Genomic DNA, 25004 nt, shown 5'->3' on the forward strand with positions numbered 1-25004 from the left:
AATATATATCGCACGGGGTGGGGGGAGACAGCGGAGTTGCCACCTCAGAGGCACACAAAAAACGGGAACCTATTAAGGCAGACAGAAGAATGCAGCAATACCGAAAGAGGGGAGAACTACGTGCAGATGCATCGCCTTGAGTGAGCGGTAAATTGTTGCGCAACTGACAACACACGGGACTTTGATTGCCCTGGGAAGATTTACAGATTTACCCGAACAGCAGCTACCTCGAAACGATAACGATCGTGATAACCCATGACAGGTGGCGACCCGAGCTGGACATTCTCAGAAATTACCTCCAGGTTGTTGGCCAATCAGAGGCATGCAGTGCACAATGTGAATACTATAAACTAAACTACGACCAGGTAAGTCCCATTGAGCTATATAGCTATTTTTCAGTAGCGATCTGGCCATCAACGAATTAGCTTGTGTACATTTATAGCAGCCAAATACTCTAAGCGCATGATTCTAAATGTGGAGGGAAAACCGGAAGACTCGGAGAAAAATCCACGCGACCACAGCGAGAACAAGGAAATTCGATCCCGACAGGCGACCTCCTGTATGCCATGCGGAGTGTATATGCCAATGCGATTGGCTAAGAGAGGCGCCTCGGAGCCTCCCCATGGATTCAAGCGCATGGTCTGAAAACCGATGTGGAAAACACGAGCAGTGCGCACAACACGGTCCAACAGCTGGAGGAACCTCTCCATCTCTTACACGTTAAACATCATTGCAGTCCATCAGTCCATGCGCTGACGGGGCCAATGTTTTCCACCAACATTTAACCAGGCGAGCTATTTAGTCATGTTAATCATCATCAGTCATGATCAATCCACTGTTGGATAAAGGCCTCGCCAAATCGTCACCATCTAGTATGTGATACTACACTCCGTCTAGCACCTACACACTCAGCGGATTTCATTGCTCCGTCTCCATGGTTTACGTGCCCTTGATTGTGTTTCGCCTTTTGGCTGTCACTGCGTCATTAGTCTCCACCATCCACCATCATCCCCTCCAGCGATGTCTCTAACTTGCTTATGTACTCCAATCCATGTGTTCATCTTCGTATGTGTCACTATGACACATTCCAAGCATGCTTCTCTGAACACTTTTCAGATATTTCTTGAGGATTTGTACAAATGTACTGATTTTGGAAAAAATTGGCATCACGGTACAATCAAGGGAGATTTTTGCCAATGACACAAAGCAGCACAGGAGCATTCATTTTGTTTAACAGGTTCCACTGCTGATGAGCCTAAAAGTAACAACCGGCCTCAAGGTTTTGCTGGTGATACAAATGTTGCTGGTAAACATAACTTCAGGAGTCCCATGATAGGCAAATGGAATGAAATGTATTTCTACTTTGTGTCCGGACATTTTCTTGAACACGGGTGTTTTGCAAAAAAGCTTACAGGTGACCTCAATGAGCATTAACACGAGCCACGATCGCCCTCTCGTGGCGAGGATCTCTAACCGACCCTAAAGTCGCGGGGTGAAGTCCTTGGGTCGTAGGGCCCAAGCCATCAACCCCTTGGGACTGATAAATGGAGGGTCGCTTTGCAGGAAGTCCTTTAGTCTGTGGAGATGTGCGGTTGCCATAGGAACGTGGCGTTTACACCACTGGCTTAGCGTTGTAATTGGAGATTAGCAGTGCTCATTGGCTGTGACAGCATTGCTGGCTTTAAATAACGCATAAATTTACCTAGATTTAGAAGCAGGTTACATCATGAGACAATTACCTTTGCCTCCCGCCATCCTTCAGTGCTATAAATAGGACAGTAAATGTTATCACAGCATGTAGGGTGCTTGCATATCTGTATAGTTGTTTTTACTTCCCCTCTGCAGCACATAACATATTCTACAACAAAAACGATGTGTCAAATATTTGAAGCAGGACCCTCAAAAGTCTTGTGATGCCACGGGGCTTTTTCTTCGTAAATATCACTTTGACATTGTAGGCTTTTGTTTTTTTACAGAACAATCAACAAGAGCGGATCTCGCACAGTGCGACTGCAGCCATCAATCTCAACGGGCCACTTATACCACTGCCCCCTTCGCTCAAGTTTGTTGTATCTGTATGGTTCTCTATGCACGTCTTAGGTGTGTTTATGTTAAGTCTCTTAAGTCTATGGGTCTCACGTGAATCTATACTTCAGACTTTGGACCACATTGTAAGGCTACTGCCAGACTCGATCATTTTCTGGCACCATTTCATATATACACCAGGCTAGTGTGGACTCCAGCCAGTGGGCTCATATCAACAAGAGCAAACAGACGAGGTTACCGATCGACTCCATGCCCATACAAAGCGAGACAGACTAATCCAGGAACATTTACACCACCAAAAATGTGAATTGGGGAAAGAAAAAAACATCCGGGGAAAAGTTTTATTTTGCAAAGCTGTACAAACCTCAAAAGAACGCACGCCGACGCGCATCACAGTGGCTTTCGAAAAATACATGCGCACTCAGAAACCACCACAAGAGACCGATCGAGAGCCTAGGCTCTAGCTCACCCGATAAACCTAAAAAAAACTCGAAACACGCCCCACATAACGCACCACTGTCATAACCGTGTCGGTGCACAAGGAAACGCGAATACGTTGGAATCTTGCGGAAAAAAAAGCCACGTGAATACTGTATCCTTGGCACATTTTGCCCGCCCGATATTTAACCACCCAGGCGATACCCATCATTGTCTGGTGTCGAGGATCGAGGAAACCGATCTGGCACCTCTGAACCAGTGATGACAATATTTCCACATTCCTTTGGCCGGGCATCGACACAATGCGGTACTAATGTTTATCCACCCCAGAAGTATTCCGGAGTAAATGCTGGACTCTGGGATTTGAACCATCGACTTGGTGTCCCGTTGACAGCTGGGGTCATGTCCCCTCTATTTGGGGAGAGGACATGACGACGCCAGCATTCTCTGCTTGTTGTGGAGGTTCGCGGTTTAGTTGACCGCTCTCAAGAAAGTGACTTGAACATAAACGGTACATAAATGTGACTTGTACATAACTTCCAAATGCGAAAATTTGGTTTATGTGTTTATGTCATGACTTGTTTAACGTTCACTAATAGGAAAATAGCATTTAGTAATTAAAACCAACAAAAATGAGTAAGCCTATGATGACAGTTAAACCAATTTCTCAATTCTACACCCCTTTACATACCTAAAGTCACCTGCAACTCATTAAAATTGGGAATTATACGCATACATCATAAAATATATTTTTACTGCAGCTTATGTAAATATAACAGGGTATTTTTTTGTGTACATGCTTAAGTGCTGTGTGAACTTGTCCTGGCCACCACGAGGTTGACTCCACCAGACATTAGTACCCATTTGCGATGTCAGCACAAGTGCAGTGGACACAAAGGTGGCCAGGTGGAAACGGTGCTGGCCATTACAGCTTATTTTGTGCCATGCCGGCATTAATAGGGAGTCTTGCACTAAGTCTATATAAGTGGCTAAAAGGGTCACATGACATTGTGTGTAAAAATGTCGGGCCTTTTAGAGAGCACTGAGGAAGCCAAGTATCACTAAATGTTTGGCTTAAGTGAAAAATTAAAAGCACGGGTTATATTTAGTGATCGTACAAAATTGTGCAAAAAAGTGAAAGTGTCTTCCTCCGCAGATGGGTTGAGACGATGCTCATCCTTCGATGGCAGTCCGAAGCCAGTGGCAGCAATTTAATCATCCTGACAGGGATGAGTTAGCTCCCCTCCACCGAGGCCCCCGACCCCAGAACCACGATGGCAGCAATGGATTAACCCTGACCGGGAAAACAACTCATGTTCGAGAGATCTGCTGCTGAACTAACAGAGTCATGGAATATAACGTCATCAAATCTGACAGCAATACTACAAAGTGCAGTGATCCAGGGGGTTATGACTGTACACATTTTGACATCCCCTCTGAAGACATCCTGACCATCCCTCGTGCTTGCTCCTTCCCTAAATACAGCACACGACAACGGACATACACACGCACGTACGCACGCATTCATCCTGTGCTGCCTTGCGCGTGTAAATAACACGTATAACGCAGTGAGTGAAAGGTAAAGGTGTGCAGCATTGATATTGCTTGATGGCGCCAATTATGGCGCAAGAGCCTCGGCAAGAGGGAGATCTTGAAGAGCCACTGCGGAGGGGGTGTTTGGTTTACTCTTCCACACTGGCCAGACATCTTCGATGAGATTGTGGTTGATGATGTCGATGATGAAAAGTACCACTTTACCCCACCACACGCGACCTGCCGATCACCTGCGGTGTGCCCATATATACAAAGGTGGGGGGAGGTGGACTTTAAGCAAATTGGCGGCTTCCGCATTGGGCAGCTCACTTTTCCCCCTGATATACAGCAAGGGAGAAAGTGAGCTGGCTCGGTGCAGCTCCCGAAGCACCTGGCATGGAGCAGTGAAACGTCATCCTTGGGATTACACCGATGGGGACATAAAGAGCAGCAGGTGGATTAGAGACCAAACGCAAGCGGGATGGTGACAGTTCTGATTGCCTTTATCCAGCAGTGGATTGATCATGGCCACCGCTATTGGTGATGATTTAACCTAAAAAATAACGTCACTATGCAACGACCGAAGGCTGCGTACCATGATCAGTTTGCATTGGCTGCCACTGTCCTCACAATGATCAAACTTGTCGATACCATTTTCCGCTCTAGTTTTTTTTAGAAACAATCAGTGTTTTCAATATATTGACATTATCGTAAAAAGTTACAAACCGGTACATGCCAAGTGAAGATAATCTGATCATACACTGACAAAGGAATATATGGGATGACTGGTATCCACTGTTGGTAAGCTGCTTCCAGCAATGCGTTATTGCCTAACACTACGAACATATGACACAATGGATCCTCCATTTAGCCACGTTGATCGCAGGTGCTCTTGGTACAAGTCTACTCAGGATGAGTAGACTTGCACATAAAGGGGGTGGCGTGGCCAGCACCACACCCAGCTACGTCTGTCTGATGTTCACACACTGTAAAAGGTTGCTATTTCAGGCTGAGTCAACCTAGAGGTGAGGGCCCTGGACAAGTTGCGTCACCATGTGCCACCAAAGTTGTGCAACGTGGCCGGGAATCGAACCCAAATTTTGCTGTGATTGTAGTACCGTGGCGCTACACGATGCACCACGACTCTCCATTCTTGCACAGCTATACACAAACCAACATACACTTACACACACAAAGACATACATACAAACACACACACAATGTTTAAGTTGTGCCTGCTTCAACTCAGTGGGGGTGACCGAGGAACAAGAGGCAGTGGAGGGCAGGTGGTGTGAGGGGGGAGAGGATGGGGTTTGGTGCTGGAGGGGTGGTGTGGTAAGGGGGAGAAGATGGTGGAAAGGGTGGAGATGGGGAAAGGGAGGTGGTGAACAACAGGGCATGAGGGGAGGTGGGGGAGAAAATGTAAGGTGAAGGATAAACTAGGAGTAGAGGAGGTGGAGGACGGAGAGGGGTATAGAGGGTGTGGAGAGATTAAATACAGACATGTAGAGATGAAGCAAGAGGTGTGAGCCGAGGTGAACAAGAGGGTGGGGGTGGAATCAGGTCAGAATTCTGAAAGGGTGGAGGTACTGGAGCGGTTGCCCTCAGAGGCCCGCGTCGTTGTATGCTGGAGCCTCGGCCTTGAGGATGCTCTGTGGGTTCTCTTCCACGAGCGGCCTCCACTTGACGTCGCCCGTTAGGAGGAGGTCGTCCCCGTTGAGGGCATCCAGGTACTGCATCTGCGGGGATGAGAGGGGACACACGGTGCCAGTAGCGTGAGGTCAGGGCGAAAAGCCAAGGATCGTCTGTTTCAGTACTGCAGAAAACGTTCTGCAGTCACTTTGCTAAATTTAGGCCTAATACCTCTTTTCCACTGCACAACTAAGCCTAGCTGGGGCAGTGCTGAGCCAGCTCTAAATGGCTGAGGAGGTGCTAGGTTGCTTTTCCACTGAATAACCTGAGCCATGTTGACAGCACGTCACTGACGTCACACGTAATCAGTATCCATTAGTCCTCCACCGCCATGCCTGGCCCCGTGCCAGATTCAGGGGTACCATGGTGGAAAGATGTTAACTACCTTGCCTGGAGTACAGGAGGTTGTGGGTTCAATCCCGACTGACGCCTGTATATTTGGAATTTGCATGTTCTTCCCGTGGTCGTGTGGATTTTTCTCCAGGTCCTCGGGTTTTTCCCTCCCCACTTAGAATCAAAATGCATTTTAGAGTATTTGGCTGTTATACATTTCCACATGATAAGCCATATCATTTGCGGCCAAGTCGCTTCTGATAAAGGGCTATATATAGTTGATTGGGGCTTGCCTGGTAAAATAAAACATGTTTAGTTTAAGATTAAATGTCTTGTGAGGCCAGTGTAGTGAGATTTGGTTCCGGCACTTTGTGGCAAATAGCCAGTGGAAACCCCCACCACCTGTACCATGAATGCCTCCCCGTGCTGGGTCGGCTGGGACACACCAGTCGAAAAGTGGAAATGGGGTATCGGCATACTTATATACGATTGCATCATTCCATGGTTGTATTGTACATTAATTCTAGATTTAAAGCTTTCGTGACTGCAAGGATTCATATTCTTAGGTTTTTTCGGTAAAGTCACGTAGGTAAAACATCAACATTAATAAAAATAAAATAAAAATCACGACGTTTCGGAGGCAACACAAGTCTCCGTCATCAGGTGGGACCGTCACAGCCGGATTAGCTGCATCAAGTGAGGCAATGATTCAAGATGTAATCCCTTAAAAGCAAGTTGAGGGGGGAGGAGAGGGGGGGGGAGCTCATCAGAATGTGGTAGCCAATGAATGGAACGTATCGGGAGGGAGGGGGGCCGGGCTCAAAGACGGCACAGAGTGCCACGTACAACGCATCGGGAGGGGGAGGGGGGGCGGGGCCAAAAGAATGCACGACGGCGTGGACGCGGTTGCTGCTGCACACGCCAACGCATTGGACAGAGAGGGGGAGGGGAGGCCTGATACACATGATAGAAAAAGAACGAAAATGCCCATGTTTATACCAATGCTGGCTGAACAATGAAGAGAGTACTGTTAAACACTGGGGATGTTAACACTCGGTAAAGTAAAGTAAAATAGTGCCTGTCAGATAAGATGGTCCAAAAAAGTGTAATTAAGTCTTTTTTGCGTGGTTGATAACATCTTTCCAATGATTACTAAGTTTGTACCCATCATCATGGTTGAAATTATGTCTGTGTTTGTATATTTGTATGGCTTCGTGTACAAACCTTTGATGGTAGCCGGGAGGTTTGCAGAGAACCTTGGTCTCGGAAAAGACAATTTCATGAGAGCCCACCGAGTTGTAGCAATGATCGGCAACGGCCGAAGAATCAGTTCTGCCGTGTTTCAGATCTGACTTGTGCTCGCGGACACGATCAGAAACATGACGTTTCGTTTCTCCAATGTAGCAATCACCACAAATGCAACTCAATTTGTAGACTCCAGGATGCTGTAAGTCAGGAACGACATCCTTCACAGATGGAATCAGATCACGGATTTTATGCACTGTACTGAATCGGACTTGGATCTTATGTTTGTTTAGAATTTTGGAGATCTTTTTGGTCACGCCTGCTATGTATGGTAACGTGATAGTTTTGGTCGGAGTTTCATGTGGCTGTTTCTGTGTGGTGGGAGAGACAGCTTGGCGGATAGTACGGTCAGAGTATCCGTTCATCCTGAGGGCCCGATGTACATGTCTTAATTCACCGGTCAGGTGGTGTTGGTCAGAAATGCCATGGGCTCTGTGGCATTTCTGACCAACACCACCTGACCGGTGAATTAAGACATGTACATCGGGGCCTCAGGATGAACGGATACTCTGACCGTACTATCCGCCAAGCTGTCTCTCCCACCACACAGAAACAGCCACATGAAACTCCGACCAAAACTATCACGTTACCATACATAGCAGGCGTGACCAAAAAGATCTCCAAAATTCTAAACAAACATAAGATCCAAGTCCGATTCAGTACAGTGCATAAAATCCGTGATCTGATTCCATCTGTGAAGGATGTCGTTCCTGACTTACAGCATCCTGGAGTCTACAAATTGAGTTGCATTTGTGGTGATTGCTACATTGGAGAAACGAAACGTCATGTTTCTGATCGTGTCCGCGAGCACAAGTCAGATCTGAAACACGGCAGAACTGATTCTTCGGCCGTTGCCGATCATTGCTACAACTCGGTGGGCTCTCATGAAATTGTCTTTTCCGAGACCAAGGTTCTCTGCAAACCTCCCGGCTACCATCAAAGGTTTGTACACGAAGCCATACAAATATACAAACACAGACATAATTTCAACCATGATGATGGGTACAAACTTAGTAATCATTGGAAAGATGTTATCAACCACGCAAAAAAGACTTAATTACACTTTTTTGGACCATCTTATCTGACAGGCACTATTTTACTTTACTTTACCGAGTGTTAACATCCCCAGTGTTTAACAGTACTCTCTTCATTGTTCAGCCAGCATTGGTATAAACATGGGCATTTTCGTTCTTTTTCTATCATGTGTATCAGGCCTCCCCTCCCCCTCTCTGTCCAATGCGTTGGCGTGTGCAGCAGCAACCGCGTCCACGCCGTCGTGCATTCTTTTGGCCCCGCCCCCCCTCCCCCTCCCGATGCGTTGCACGTGGCACTCCGTGCCGTCTTTGAGCCCCGCCCCCCTCCCTCCCGATACGTTCCATTCATTGGCTACCACATTCTGATGAGCTCCCCCCCCCTCTCCTCCCCCCTCAACTTGCTTTTAAGGGATTACATCTTGAATCATTGCCTCACTTGATGCAGCTAATCCGGCTGTGACGGTCCCACCTGATGACGGAGACTTGTGTTGCCTCCGAAACGTCGTGATTTTTATTTTATTAATTTTGATGTTTTACCTACGTGACTTTACCGAAAAAACCTAAGAATTTGTATTGTACATTCTTAGTAATGCCCAACTTAGACACATGTGAGCATCGGTGGATAGGTAGGCAGTAGCCATGCTATGACACATCGATACATCAATTAATACAAGGGTGGGTGGCTGGGTGGGTAAGTGGCTGGATGTGTGGGTGGCTGGTTCATTTGTTGGGTAGGTGGATAAGTTTTGGTGGCTGGCAGGCTGTGGTGTGAGTGTTGGGTCGCATGGGTGGCTGTTTGGCTGCAAGTAGCTGGCTGGGTAGTTGGCTGTGCGTGCGTGCGTCACCTGTTTGCGCACGTACTCCACCAGCATGGCCAACAGGCGAGGGTCGTCGCCCTCGCGGTTCAGCAAGTTCCTCCACAGCGCTGCCGCCAGCACCGTGTCGTCCGACAGGATCCCCTGGGGCGAGGCGCGTGCGCGTGTCACCGCACACCGATTAGCCGAATCACACTCAGAATCAGAATCTTTATTTAGACCGAAGGAATCCAATGAGCTATTAAGCTCTTTTTTCACAGATGTCCAGTAGGAACGGGTCAGCAAGTTACAACAACAAACAATACAAGTGCAAGAGAGAGAAAAAAGTAAGCTGGACAACGCACGGCACAACCCGGACACACACGTCAGGGGAGCCAGATGGCACAACAGCAAAAACGTACACAACAATAGCGGCACCGACCTCATCGTAGCCAAAGATGGCGGCATAGAAGTTTTCTGTCATCGTTCTCAAGCACTTCTTGAGCATCACGGGGTCCACCTGTGCCCACACAACATTGAACCAAGGCGATCACCACCGCTTCGCCGTATGGCCTAAACAATCTTTAAGGGCCCATCTTACACAAAATATGGTGACAATGCACTGGCAGTTTTGCACAAGCATGGAAAACTAAACTCAACACATGTCAAGATGACTGCTTTTCTTCATAGTAGCAGCAGTGGCAGCGAGAGATTGAAGGAATGGTTGGATACTGCGCTATACACAACAAGGCGACGCTCATATAAATTGACTTTAAAGAATGTATTTTGTAATGTTCCTTAATCTTCAATTCTCCAGCCACAGCACCACCCAGTAAAATGTGGGATGAACACCGAGTAATTAATAACACGTGATTGCCAGCAGCTGGCTTGGGGAATCTGATTACAGGAGCAAGTTACTCCCCGGGGCTCCGTGCGGTACAAGTGCCCGGCTCAGCAGCGGGGCAATGCACGCGTTCCACCTACCCCCATGACCTTGCCTCTCTGCTCCACATCCTCCCACATGGAGTAAACGACGAACTTGCACATGTACTTTCCCTCCCGGCCCTCCTGCTTCAAGCGCACCAGGCACATCCTGGCAGAACGCACACGGCAACCACGCACACCCGAGCCCGCATGTTAAGCGCTGTCGGCGAGTGCCTATTAACGCTGGTTACGGCACAAGTGTGGGAGAATGTGGTAGGACCAGCAATGTGCAAGTCATATACATGTACACGTGCAAATATGCACACATACAAAGAGATCCCCTGTATAACCTTAACAGACTATAGGAGCAAGTGCTGTTAGCAAGCATCTATGAAGGCCGACACACAAAGGGGTGGGTGGCCAGCACCATGCCCGGCCGCCTTTTGTTTCCCTAGTGGCGATGTTTACACACCGCACCAGGTACTCATTTGAGGCTGAGTCGACCTAGGAGAGGCCCAGGACCAGTTCAGATAATCGTCACTGGTGGTGGCCATGAGGAGGAATTGAACTCGTGTCGCCAGGTTCATAGTGCAGCGCGCTAAACGCGACACACAGAGTATACACACACAAAATGTAAACATTCACATTTATATAAACACATAAACTTACACATACATACAAAGATCACAGTATAATCTGCATAGAATGTTGAGGCAAGTGATGTTAGTGTGTCAGGGCAAGTGGTGTTAGCGAGTATCTATTAAGAACGTCACGGCTCACACAGGGGGTGAGACTAGCACCGCACGTGCTGCTGGGTTACAAATTCTGATAACAATGTTTATTCATTGTAAATAAAAAGATTAAAGAACATTCATGTATATCCTCTCGGTAATTCTCACCACACATGCAGCTGGGTCACCAAAAACCATGAGTTCAGAGTGTCAGGCAGACTGCACCCTGCAACGAGAGTGGCAGACAGATGTCAAATGTATCATCCTCTCCCGCTATGCCACCACGGCATAACGTATCTGCATACAACGCAAGAAACATCACTCAGGATATTACCACCTCCATTGTGACTGAGGCCACCACGGGTCCGTCACTAAAGAACCTTTTGGTCGTGAATAGCAAATTTCACACATTGGCCTATGAAAACCTATGGCTTTAATTAATTACCTTAAATAAAAACATTAATAATATATTAAATACATGAAAATTATCATAAGACAAAAATTGGTTATAAACATAAAGTAAATAAAAAACAATCTAAGTATGAAATACTACTTAATAAATGAACTTACCTTAAATTATGATACTGTACAATAGCATCATCATCACTTTATCTCATCACTTTCGTTCTCTCGATACAGTCATGTAGAGTTCCAGATGCGATTCGTGGAAAGCAAGTTCGTGAATAATGATAGAAAGCTCGTGAATAATGAGGGAATTTTGTAAAGGATCTTCTGAAAGGTTCTGTAGTTGTTGCAAAGTTACTGCCATGGTGAGTCTTTGCAGACTCATCACCACTGCCACCAGGCTTTAGGACTTACCCTGCTCTGGGTTGCCAAACCCTCTGAGTGACACTCCAAAGCCCGCCTCAGTGACAGGCACTCCTCTGCGCTGCACACCTCCCCCTTCCTCGTTATATTTAGTGTTCTCATGCCATGGTTTATTCTGAATTTCCATGTTGCTTACCCTATCCTGCCATGAAATTCCCAGCATCCTCCACATGCACCTGTATTGAAAGGCCACCTATTTTTGAGTTTCTTCGTAAAAGTCTGACTGTAGTATAAGCTCTCAATAGATGTAAAGGTACTATTAAAACAGCGGTTCTCATGGCCGGTGAAGTGGCTGGAAGATGGCAGTGCTGGATGTTACCTCCCCATAAGCGTGGGGTTTTCTCCCACACGAAGCCGAAACACCCATTAGTGACAGTGGCCTGGCATCCAAATGCAGGTCTCTCCTGAAAACAAGTCTCGAGATTGAGTTATGTTTTCCTTGGAAGAAAAAATCCTATTACAATTATAACCAAGGGTAAACTCTAAAGCCAGACAGTGGTGATGAGACTGTAAGAGTGGGCCTCCAAGCGCACATTAACTGTTTAACAAGGGGAAGACCTCAAGCCAGCTGGTAGTGATGAACAGGGGAGAAAACTTTGGTCTTGTGTGAATGTTAGTGGAAGTAGCATCTAGCTACACTGTGCAACCGTACTCTCAAAGAATTCTTCATAGTCGATCCGCTCAACGCAGCACGTGTACATCCGTAAACCGGCGATCTTTATTTTCTGATAGGAAAAAGAGAAAAATCACCCATTTAATTAGAACTCAAGATCAGCGAAGGTCAAGAGGTCATCATTTCAATGCTGTTGATGCCATCACCCCTTGGTGATCGCTTCCTCCCGTCTGTTAGAACCTAGATTTGTATAGTCGACACCGGACATTTACAGTCTGCCCTTAGAGTCTCAAGAACACCATCGTCTCCCCCTTGGTCTCGACCTCTGGGTGCCACGCCAATACCCGTCTCCGTGGCCTGCCCTCCTGCACGCAGCAGACGTGTCCCCACCCATCATCACAACCTCTTCCCCTTCTGGCAAGCCCACCATCCCCTCTGCACTAGTACTCACAAGTCCACAAGATCATATTAAGATTGCTTTGGTTAAGTTCAGATCTCCGAACCATGCAGGAGCAGACATTACTCTGAACTGACCGTCTCTGAACACTACAGTCGACCACTCTACTCTTCAAAAATGGTTTACGTCTTATTATTAATTACGCTTGCTTTTTTACCCAGCATCGCTTCAGAGCCAAAGAGGGCCTGAAAACGGGGGAGGTCTATGCCCAACAGCGGAAGGTTACAGGCTGCCAACAACAACGTAGACACAGGCACGGGGAGGGAGCGGCGTGCCACTACTCACCCACTTGCTGTACTTGAGGGGGCCCGTGAATCCCATGGCTTCAATCACCCTGGTGATGGTGCCCAGGCTCTCGGGCTCCTCCCGCACCGTAGAGCTGCTCGTAACCTCCGAGCTGGTCGGCATCTGCTCGGGAACCCAGATTGGTGGTGCAGTGGTTGGCACACTGTGTTACGAACACGACCCGAGTTCGATTCCCAGCCACTGCTAACATGAAGGGTGAGTAGTGTCACAACTTTTGTTCTGGGCCTCTCCTAAGTCCACTCAGCCCTAAATAAATACCTAACACAATGTGTAAATATCATGACTAGGGAGGCAAAGGTGGCTCCCTAGTGCAAGTGCTCGCTAACAACAATCGGCCCAATGGTCTATAAAGGTTATATGGGGAACCTTCCTATTTGTTTTGCGTATGCATCTGTGTGTTCATGTGTGTGTATCCAAATATTTCCATATGGGTCCGTGTATATATGTGAAGGCATATGTCCATGTATGTATGGGTGTATGCTCATGCATGCGTGCATGAGCATACATCAGCCAGTCATCTTAGTCAGTCGACCCATAAAACCTGGGTCTGTCTCGTGACCTCCTGCCAGCGAGCGTTCGACACTTCACGTGGCCTTAACGTGCACATAGCCTGGCCCAAGCGTCGTGGTTACATCACCGCCACTTAGTGGCGAATGGCGGATGTTTTTGTTGATGTACAGAAAACCCTCACTATTCGCGAGTTCTTGATTCTTGAATTTCGCATATTTGCGAGTTACTGTATGCATATTAATTCCCTATTCGCGACCCACCGGACTCCAGTATTCGCGAGTGTACGTGCCAGACCAACGACACCAGGGAGGTGCCCGCTTTGAACTCGCTATTGTGGATTTTTACTTTATACGTACTTACAGTCGACTCGTTTACACATTTTGGTATGAGTCGCCAGTGACGTCTATTAAAAAGAATGTGAATGCAATCAGGGAAAGTGTTGTGGCTAGTGCTACCCAGAGTGGCAAAATTATAACTGCATTGTTATCAAACGCCTGGATCTCCTGAGGAGTCATCCTGAATTACTCACCATCACCTCCAGCGTCGTCAAATCATCATTAAAAGTAATACAACAACAAAAAGCATTGTTCTTTACAATGCATTTTTTATTGTCGTTATTGTTATTAAACATTTACCATTTCCCCCCCCTTTGTTCACTCGTACCAGGAATGTAACCCCATTTTCCCCATTTAAACAAGGTTTCTGCATTCACCAATTCTGCATTCGCGAGGGTCTTCAAAAAGGTAACCCTCGTGGCTAGAGAGGGTTTACTGTACACACGTGTTTGCTCATGTCCATCTCTGGCTTGGTAGCAGAGGTGTAACGCCGAATAAGTCGAGCAGAATTATTCGTTCATCGGCTGAGTAACAATGTTTGGAAGCTGCATGGCAAATTGCTTCCAGCCAGAAATATTCATGCTGGGCCACCTACAATTCACTGGGTTTAAGAAGGCTATGTTGTATGAGGAGCACACAGTTCCATCAATGAGCTCTTCCAGCAGGCAAGGTTGCAGACACTGCAGCTTTTATAGGAATGGATAAAGTGAAAGAAATGGGTGTGGCACGGGCTAGAGGAGATGGGATGATCGGTTATGAGAGGAGTGTGTATGGGTCTATCATGTGAACTCCTGTGAGCAAGGCTTCGACACTTCATGTAGCCTGAACTGCACCTAGCCTGGCACAAGCGCTGTGGCGACATCACAGCCACCTCGTGGCAAATGGCGGTTGTAGTGTTGAATGAATCTGGCTTCACCTTGGTGGAAGAGTGTGTGAGTCTCGCAGGAATGGGCCCTGAAGCTGGGACCCACTGTGTGCACTGGTGGCTCCATGCAGGGGAGCCCCTCCAATGCCAGCCCAGCGGCTGGCCACCTCCTGTCCTCTGCACGCACGAGCAGTACAATGATATACAAAGACAAAGATTCCCTGTATAACCTTAGCAGACTGTTGGGGCAAGTGCTGTTAGTGAGCACCTATTAAGGCCGGCACGGTGCACGAGGGGTTGGGTGGCCAGCACCACACCCGGCCGCCTGTTTCCCTAGCGGCGATGTTTACACACCGCACCAGGTACTAATTTGAGGCCGAGTCGACCTAGGGGAGGCCCAGGACTGGTTCAGATAATTGTCACTGGTGTTGGCTGTGAGCGGGAATCGAACTTGGGGGGCCAGGCTCGTAGTGCAGTGTGCTAACTGCTACACTACTGCTCCCCACAACGATCATATACGCATGCATCCACACACCCGCACATAAGTGATCATACTAGGTTACACTAGACGTAACTGTTTGCCTCTCCTGTGCTTCGATGAACTGATACATATTCGGACATCCGAATCGTGCGTGCAGTTTTTTAAAAATTGTGATAAAAAATACATACATTCATTTTTCGCTCCAGCAAAATAGTTGTGCAGGGGAAACAATGAGTGAGATGCGGTGGGCTGAAAGCAAGTGCATGCACACGCTGACACGAACAAGTAAATAATACTACTTGTAGTAATAGCTTTATGGATACAAAGAAAAGAAACACCTTCATGACCCACGTAATTAAGAACTGTGGGTCACTGCATGATGTCCTCTTTAGGATTCTTATAATGAATTGTCAATTCCAGAGGCTACAACAGCCAAACTAAAGCAACTTCATCAAATACCTAAGTGGCAGGAGAAACAACCCAACCCATCCTTCAGGGTGTCCTTGTTCTCCCCAGTGCTGATGCTTATGGACCACGACAGATACACATTTTTGAGGTGTAATCAGCTGAGAGGAGGTCCAAGACAATTTTACACACCACCCTGTTGTTCTGTAACCGGCCGGATTGGAAACCATGATTTTCAAAATCGCAGCACGAAGCTTAACCACCGTGTCACCACTTCCGACACACGCAAAAACTATTAATGCCCTGCACATGAACAGTTTGAGGGTTTAATTAAATTAAGCTTCAAAGCTAGTCTCACGCACGGATGAGTTCGGAGTGGCATGGGGATGTTGCGCAGACAACCCGTGATCCCAAAATCCCTCGCGACACTGGACAGCATTCCCGACTACAATGCGCATTGGCAATTGCTCTACCAACATTTACCGGCCGGCTAATATCGGGTATTGAACCGTCAGCCTCATGTAAACCGTCTCAGGGGTGAGCGCTCATATCACGAGAACACCAGGATACATCTCCTGTAGAGATTCTCCATCAAGCTGGATAGACCATGAAGTATGGTCAAAAAGCCCCTATGTACGTGTACCTGAAGAATTAGCGGCCATTCAGGAAAAAATGCAACCTCACTCAAGAGCATAGAAGAGTTTATCTCCTCGTTATAGCCAGCGGTGGAAATTCCCCATTCTTATGATGGGGATGAACCAATCTATCGGAAAGTCAGTGTCAGCACGAGCCTACTAAAAACCATCATCTTGCAACCAGCCAAAAGTGATTACGTTAATGGAAAAGTATTTGTTTAAATCAGTGCCTAAGGCACTACTGCAAGCCGAAAAGGCCCCACGTTTGAGACATTGGAGGCATGGCTGTGATGACTGTCGTCTGGAGAAACGTCATTATAGAGAATGTTAATTGTTGATATCCAATCAAGAGCTTTCGGCGATGTGGAGTGAATGTTAGAGAGGATTCTGGAATGAGACGAGTAAGAGCGAGCGGGTTGTTCAACCGGCGTTCAGTTGTTTAAAGTCGTTCACCACATTCCCCCCCCCTGTGGCGTGTCACCAATTCTCCAGCGTGCATGAGCTATTCGCGGCATCCGTGTTATTTTCTGATGCCGTTCATGACCGCCATCCCACTGTTGCCGGGGTAGTGTCAAAAGCCCGCTAATACCCACGCTTTGCCCCACCATAAAGGTTCCAAAACATGAATCGAACACACACGCACACATCCGGTACGATACCCAGTGTGTCTTATCAGACAAATCGCTATCTGGTAAATGTGAGCGACCAAGTGGGCTAAGAAAGATTCCCTTTATTTACAAGCAACAGCCAGAGAGTCTGTCGCAAGGGAGACCTGAGTAAATAAAAAGTACTGCAAATGCAAGGCTTAAAACAAATGCTCATATCGTCATACGCATTAACCCCGACCTATACACTTCTGGATGAAGGCCTCTTCCACGCCGTCGCTATCCCACGCGGTATTTTGACGCAACAATCCACGCAGCTCCTGCCCACGGAGCTGATTTCACCACTCCCATGTCAGAGGGCGCGTTCTGCCCCTCGGCTGTCACTCCGTCCTCAGTCTCAACCACGATTTGCTGGCCGTCGTCAGAGTAACGTGGAATTGCCACCACTGGCTCTAGGCCGTCAACAAGGAGACCATTCGCGATCATCAGCAGCCACTGCTGTCATATCTCACGGTTCTACGATGTAGCAATCCACACTAAGCACCAGCACATTGATCTCAATCATAATTAAATGAACATTAATCGCACATGGCCATGTCCGTGCCAATGCGCCAACGCGCGTCTGCATCAAACTACCACGACTACACGTATAATTCTGCGTAGTGCTGCTGCCGTACGTTGACTTATTCACAGTGTACATACTTCACTGTGTACGACTGTACATTTCAGTCGTTACCCAACTCAACAGGGCCACTGTTATGAAACCCTAAACACCCCCCCCCACCACCTCCTCATCCACTCAGACACGTCATTACCCAACCAACATCACCTCCCATCGCCACCAAACCACCACCGTTTCACCCATCGCGTGCCCCGTCTCACCGGGGTGGCTCGCCCGAGGCCCCGCACGAGCGAGGGCCCCAGTGCTCGCAGGGACGAGAGCAGCATTGGCGCCTGGATGCTGATGTTGCTGAGGGTGCCTTCCAAACGGGGCAGGGAGAAACACGTGGTGGTGGTGGCGAGGAAGAGGGAAGGACGCGCAGAGGCGGGGCCTAGGACGGAGTAAGGCGGGGCTATAGATACGTGGGCGGGGCTATGGTAAAGTAGACGGGGATATAGCGAAGTGGGCGGGGCTATAACGAAGTGGGCGGGGCTATAGGGAAGTGGGCGGGGCTATAGGGAAGTGGGCGGGGTTGCAGCCCAAAGCAGGTTTTGTGTTATCAGAATACTGAATTGATTTAGATTCGGAAGATTCCAGAAATGGATTCTCACCAGGGTGAGAACTCCACAGAGGCCAGGATAGAGATTAATTTAATTTGTTTACACGGGTAATGCACATTCGGCCTTCACGTTGAACGTATGAGCGTCACATTTCATGAGAGTCACCTGACCCGTCTTCTATTGAATACATATTTTTTTGTTTTCCTTTTAAGGCCAAGCGCAGTTTATCAACGAATGCGTTGGGCGTAAAAGCGGGGGAGCCTTGCCTTGCTTCGACGCGAACGGGCGAAGATTCTAAATCTGAAGGCGGGGCCTCGGGCGCAATGGGCGGGGCCTCTGGCAAAATGGGAGGAGCATTTGAAGAAGTAGGCGGGGCTTCGGGTAAAGTAGGCGGGGCTTGAGGGGCAAGCGAGGCTCCGCCCAACTAGACTTCTACGCCACTCATGTTCAACCAATCGCCTGCACACAAACACAGAACACACCCCTCGCCCCCTTTAAACTTTACGACGGTCATCTTTGTAAGGGCGGTGAACCAATCTGGCCCACTTGACGTTAACCGTCGCCGCTCTATGACGTAATGCATTGACTTTGAATGGGGTTGGGTGGGTGGGGGCAAATTCCCCTCCCTACGTAAGATGGCGTCTGGCTTCGACTGCAGACCGGCTGCGCTCGGTCGAGCCGGGTTTGACCCCCGGCAATGTCAGCGTGACATTGCCATGCCTCGCACACCTGTCAACCCCGTATCGGTGCCCGACCTTATTACAGACCAACCAATTCAGACCTTATTGATCACCCCCGTGCCATTTATAAATATCAACGTTTATCCTACAAAGTTCCATCACAAAACAGCAACACAGATAAAAAAATAAATGTTTTTGCCCGTATTGAAACGGCTGTACGCCGTATGGACCTGAAAACTCAATTTCCCTGTTAACTCTTTATGGGGTAAACCGTATGGGTTGACATGGTATGCAATCAGCGCTTGGTTAAACATTTCATTTAACAAGCGGTTCAAAAACCTTTACTACAGCCTTGCGCCCCTGTGGTTCACAATCGTAAAAATGTTTTACAATGTTGATAAATATATAAGGATTTGATTAAACAAAGTACGTTGAAACTTACGTGCCCGTGCTTAATTTGTGTTTCGTTTACCTACTAAAATAAATCTATCTGGCCGTGTCTCGCACTCTAAGGTTACGAAGTACTGCTTTAAACTGAGCAGGTTTAACGTGTCATTTACAACGTTTCATTGATACAGGACGTGTGCATATTTGTGTGCACATGCACGCAAGTTGCGCCTTTAATTTTACATTGGTTGTACAGCATTTGACAGAAAAAAATAGTCTCAATGTAAACAAAAATTACGCCAATAAAAAAATATACCTGCTGCTGACGATTTTAAGTTATTATTCTACTGCTTCAGCGTGGGAGGGATATCACCCGCAATGTACTCGATCTTAGAAGCTAAAGCCGGACCTGAGGCAGAGATTGTAATGCTCGGGGTAGGCGATCACCATCCATAACAGGTGTTATAGGCTGTAATGTTTCGGCTTCACCAGCAGAGGGTTGTACAGCAAAATAATACAAAATCTGTATTGTACTTCTATGCTCCCATACTGCACATCCGCACCAACCCACAGTGCCCAGTGTGGTGATGTATGGTCAAATAACCCGATCATGACCTGCACGCACACTGTAGCATGGCTCTCATACAGCAGTGGATTGACACAAGGGCTACAACTTACACGTGTTCCGTTTTAGGGAATAAAATTTGTTGTGAAAGTAAGTGTCGCTTGATCTAGTTTCAAGCGAAAGGTCTATCTAATTGCATATGTGGTTGTGATCATTGTTAAAGTGTCGGTATGAGCTGAAACAATAATCATCACGATCCATGGGGCAGGCAGCCCCGTAGAGGTGTCCGACTGCATATTTCCTCATTTGTTTCCACTTTCCTCTATGTCTTGTTTGTAGTGCCAATATGCTCAGGTAGTGCAACATCTTCCTGGCACCAATCTCTTATGTCATCGTCGTCAAGCCATTCTCTGTTAGCTCTTCCTCTCTTTCCGGTTCCTTTCCATTTTTCCGAACAACACACTTTTTTAATGTATGTAAAATATGTTTTTTATCCCATATCCTCACATCATACATTGCAAGATCCTGACGTTCTGGTCCGCACCATTCTGGGCTCAGGTTTTTAAGACTGTTCTAAGGTTTAGGAATGGACCCCCCCCCCATGTACCTGTCAATTATTCTTCATTGTCTCTGGGCTTATAGCTCAGATGCTCCAGTGTTGAGATTAGGCCTAATGAATACAGCCATTGAATATGGGAGGGGGGTTAGTGATTCTTCCACGTACTCAATATGGATATCCTGGCCGCTATTTTGAAAGTCCTTAACAAAGCGTTCTGATCTCGAGTCAGTCCCGCTTCTCTTAGGACCCACAGGGTAGTTTTCACACTTATTTTAACAATGTATTATTACTCTTATTGAATACCCCCATTAAATGTCTATAGCACTCAGCAATAGTCGGACATGACCAGAAAGCATGTTCGTAATTGTGTATTACACCCGGGGGGGCTCCTCGGGCAGTCCGGAGATGAGGCTGGACCAAACTTGGCCTTTCTCTGATTGGTCATATTGGCCCCGTGTAGAAATTTGAATTGGATAGTTCTCAGGGGGGGGAATCTGGCTCCCTGGTATGTGGAATTCAAAATCTGGTTCCATGTCTTATTTGGGATTGACCAGTTCGCTATTTGCTCGCATTGTGCTAGGGTCTGAGGTCGTCCACTATTGGTCCCTGAGAGCAGAAGCCGGTATGCCTCAGATAGTTTGTATCTCAATTTATCCAACTGGAGCCATTCAATTACTGCAGGAGGGGGTGCTATCAGATCTCTTCCTCTGGCTCTGGTGATCACGTCCCGATTCTGGAGGTATTTATAGAACTGAGAATTTGGGAGGTTGTACCTGGATCTATCAGATTGGAATGTGTCAATGTGGCCATTATCTCTGCCAAGAGGTCCCCTACTCTATGAGTCTGGGTTACTTTCCAATCAGACCATCTGATTCCCTTGTTTTCAACTCGCAGTGCTGGATTATTCCAATGTGGGGAGTAGGAGTGGAGTTCCCTCGGGATTTGGGTTAGTCTGGTTCTGCACATCCACAGGGTAGTATTGACCATCTTCAGCGGCTTTATGCCCAAGGGCTTATCCTGAGGGTGCGAGTGAGCGAGACCTTCAAGATTCCATGGCGAGACTGAAGCCTTTTCCCATGATTTCCAAGATCCAATGGTAGTATTTTCCAAAATCCAGCATAGCAAGTCCTCCTTCACTCATTGTCTGGGTAAGGGTCTGCCAACTTATTTTCGCAGCTTTTAAATTCCTGTTGTCCGTCTTACATGTGTCAACAGGGACGTGCGGTCAGGGGAGGCAGGGGAGGCAGAGCCTCACCTGTCCTACTCCAATGAAAATAGCTGTCACAAAAAGTACAAAAATAATAATCAAATAAAATAAATATTTAGATTTTTCCACTGATCTGTGTTATAAATGTCATTTCTGTACGATTCCAATCATTTTTATAGTCAAAATCGCCAAATTTGCGGAGCTTCGATGCAAATACAGGAAGCAACGAGAGGTGAGGCAGCGACGAGCTCAGCCTCCCCTCTGATTGCGCAACTCTTCAGTAACTGGATGGAGCGTGGGCAATAAGCGTGTGCCTGTTACTATCTCAGTATGTCACCAATGTAATGTTTGTAGACCCCTTCATTTCATGTCTTTGCCTTCCATACTCCAGGTAACTTATTTCACGTATGTGTATAGACATATTTAGGCTCGCTGGTCTCGTCATGAAACTGCAATGAAAAAGCACCAGGGGAGGTAGCTATCACATCTGCCTCACTTCGGGGGACGTTCTTGATTTGAAGCTTTCGTGACTGCAGGAATCCATACTCTTTGGTTCTTTCGGTAAAGTCACGTAGGTAGAAAAAAAATAAAGCAAAAAATTATATATCACGACGTTTCGATCGCAACACAAGCGGTCGTCCTCAGGCGGAAAAAACAATCCAGCAGTGGAACTGCTGAACCAGCGAGAGAGCTGTTACAACAAGGTTATGTATGTGGCAATGGGCAAGCAAGCGGGGTCTGAGCTGGAAAGGAATTCCATCCCCGGACGCAAGCACGTCAGTTGTGTTAATGGGGGAGATTAGGGAGAGCGAGATTAGGGAGAGAGATTAGCATGAAATGAGCTTCCGTCACCGCATAAGAGTATCATCTCCGCATATGCGCACAACAGCAGTGTTAATGAGAGATTAGCACTGTTGATGATAAATAAAACATGCTTCAAATCGCTTTAAACTATTGTCATTGTAGTGCGTATTTAATGTGGCGCTACACTCAGATGTTGTAGGAGAAAACACGTATTAAAAAGGAGGCGTTGGAAAGATTAAATTTAGCATAAAAATTCACTTGAAAATATTCAACGTCTAACTAAAACTGCAAATGTTCAAAATATTACATTGAAATTATCTTATAATTATAAAATATTAAAAGTAATTATAACTATAAAAAATACTTGAAACTTTGTAGTAGAACGAAGCAAAATGGAGAGTACAATTATAACAATCACATATTCATTCCACAGAATGAAAAGCCCTGGTAGAATCATTAGAATCAAAATGTTTAATAACAATCAATAAAAAAATGTTCAAAATGTATGCTTCTCCATTCTCCCATGGAGAAGCAAAATGCTCCTTCATGGAATAAATAAAAGGTGACCTTAGTAAATATAAATAATCAAATAGTTAATAAGGAAAATTAATCAAAATTTGTTTTGTTATAACAATTCTATATTTATTTAAAGTTGCGCATTTTGATGTGACGTCACATTTCTCAACCCCCCTCCCCGCGTTACACATCGTCACAAATGTCTGACCCCCCACCCCCTAGGTGCGTGATGTAATGTATGGACGGCCCCTCAGTAGACTTCTCAAGTATACAAATTCCTTTACATTCACAATCTTGCCGCTTTCTATTATTCTTTTTCAATGTCCTCCCTTCCGAACACTATTGAAACAATAATACTCGACACTATTTATTTGGCTGTCGGGTGGCCTGGCCGAGTGCGCGTGTGGCGAACGTCACACCGGGCCGTCTATCCGTCACAAATGCGAGGGAGGTGAGGCGGGGAGAGAATGAAAGTGTGTCAAACGGAGGGGGGAGAGCACAACGGAAAGAGGAAGAGCGACGGAAAGCGACGAGCTGTGGGAGGATTAGGGATAGGCGAGAGATTGAGATGGGAAAAGGAGAGGTGGGAATATGGAGAGCGAGATTGATATGTGAAAGAAACAGGGAGAGATATAGGGGAGATAAGTGGTTGAGATACAGTGGAGAGAAGAGAGGGGGCAGATGAATTGAAACACAGATATAAATAGCCACAGAGCGAGAAATAGAGATAAAAAACACTACAGAAAAGGCTCGTATTAGGGGGAGAGAGACAGGGTTCTATATAAAAAAGAATATACGTTTTTCTAGCTGGTAAATAGAACGAATCACACCGAATGTGGCGAAAACATGTTTCGAGTTTTTATGACGAGGAAACAAATTTATAGCCCAATTTGTACCAGTAATAAACATGTAAAAGAGGGAGTGACGAACTAAAACTTTGAACTTCTCTTTTCCATCAAGGTTATCGTAGAGAAGCTATTCTTGTACAGGACAGCCGCGGTGAAGACCAAGTGAGTGGATCTCCATTATCATGGACGGTAAATCCATTTTTCTGTAAAATATCAACTTATATGCAGACACTATTTTTTATTGATGATTAGTGGCACGTATGCTCTTAAAGTTATTGGAATACTGCACTATGTAGAAATAGCACACATCGTGCCATATACATTGCTACATATCACAACAATTACAGCCTTTTGAATTTGAATGGCCATTGTGAAGATTGTTATACTGTGTTGGATCAAATACTGTAGCGGGTTTCGCTTGGATTTAAAAGTTACAACTGTTTTTAGAAATGTAGAATGGCAATAAAATTGCACACTCTAAGATAAGACCCTTTTCACACAACACTATCAATGCATTCGTAATGGCTATGGAATAATAACGTGCAGTGCTAAATCACAGTAAATGCATACTGTGATACGTTTTATGACTTTATTTACAATTTATTTAAAATACCTTGCATTTGCCTTTGTATGCATGTTTAACCACGTTAACATTTTACAGAGTTTCACAGAAAATATTATTTAGAATTGAAAACTATACGTAACATTAATAGAGCCCAGAAAAATGACAATTAACGTACTGTCATTGTAAACGAAACGTCGTATCTACTAAATTTGTAAGGGTTCTCCAACTTACCAGTGAGCCAAAATAATACTTTGTATGGTAAACATTGAATATGTGACAATTTGTTTGGTCATGTCAAATAATTGGCGGTCTAACTGGCATAGATTTGGTTATATAATCAGAACCTTATCCAATATTGTCGGATCGAACGCGTGTTTTGGCTCTACATGGCTTACTTCTTGATATATATATTTTCCGGAAAACGATGGTGATGTTTTGGCTATATGCGGTTTGACGCTGCTAAGATTCCCATCTCCACGTCGACGAGTAATGCACCGTATGCTTTTGAATGCTGCGGATTAATATCTCATCGACATCCCCCCCAACACTCTCATGCGGTCTCACTTTTTAATCGTGGCCCCTAAGCGTAATTTGACTGGTGGTGCTTTTAGTGAGAAAAATCTGAAATAGGGTGGTAGTTTGCAGGATTATCAGGATAAAGTGAAGTATTTTTCATAATTGGGGTGACAGCAGCTACCATAAGTGCAGATGGAAATACCAAGGAGCAGAGAGATTAATATTTTTTTAGTAATAAATGGAATTAAACAGCCGATTATGGAACA

At 46.2% G+C, this 25004-nt stretch overlaps 1 protein-coding gene across 2 annotated transcripts; it reads right to left on the reverse strand.

Annotated features, from left to right (window-relative positions):
* Positions 1-2373: 2373 nt before the first annotated feature.
* On the reverse strand, positions 2374-18053 carry UQCC1 (ubiquinol-cytochrome c reductase complex assembly factor 1). 2 transcript variants are annotated; one of them, XM_078855728.1, is made up of 9 exons: positions 17753-18053; positions 14796-14921; positions 13014-13136; positions 12311-12383; positions 10999-11056; positions 10160-10268; positions 9618-9695; positions 9227-9340; positions 2374-5756 (listed from the first exon to the last, which is right to left on the reverse strand). In XM_078855728.1, the coding sequence occupies exons 1-9, from the start codon at positions 17816-17818 to the stop codon at positions 5622-5624; spliced, it is 882 nt and encodes a 293-aa protein (XP_078711854.1). In that variant the 5' UTR covers positions 17819-18053; the 3' UTR covers positions 2374-5621. The 2 variants fall into 2 exon arrangements, with proteins under 2 accessions (XP_078711854.1, XP_078711855.1); XM_078855729.1 differs by lacking the exon at positions 14796-14921 and having other exon boundaries at positions 17753-18052.
* Between the last annotated feature and the right edge of the window lie 6951 nt (positions 18054-25004).

Source organism: Lampetra fluviatilis, chromosome 4 (assembly GCF_964198595.1).
Source record: "Lampetra fluviatilis chromosome 4, kcLamFluv1.1, whole genome shotgun sequence".
In the NCBI taxonomy this organism is placed as follows: domain Eukaryota; kingdom Metazoa; phylum Chordata; class Hyperoartia; order Petromyzontiformes; family Petromyzontidae; genus Lampetra; species Lampetra fluviatilis.

Excerpts from the sequence above, each read along its gene's own strand:
- UQCC1 (XM_078855728.1), bottom strand. The coding sequence starts at position 17,818 with ATGCTGCTCTCGTCCCTGCGAGCACTGGGGCCCTCGCTCGTGCGGGGC. Across the intron at positions 11,057-12,310 it reads CTATGAAGAATTCTTTGAGA|GGTGCAGTCTGCCTGACACT; the intron begins GTACGGTTGCAC and ends CTCTCGTTGCAG. Across the intron at positions 9,341-9,617 it reads CCATCTTTGGCTACGATGAG|GGGATCCTGTCGGACGACAC; the intron begins GTCGGTGCCGCT and ends GCCTCGCCCCAG.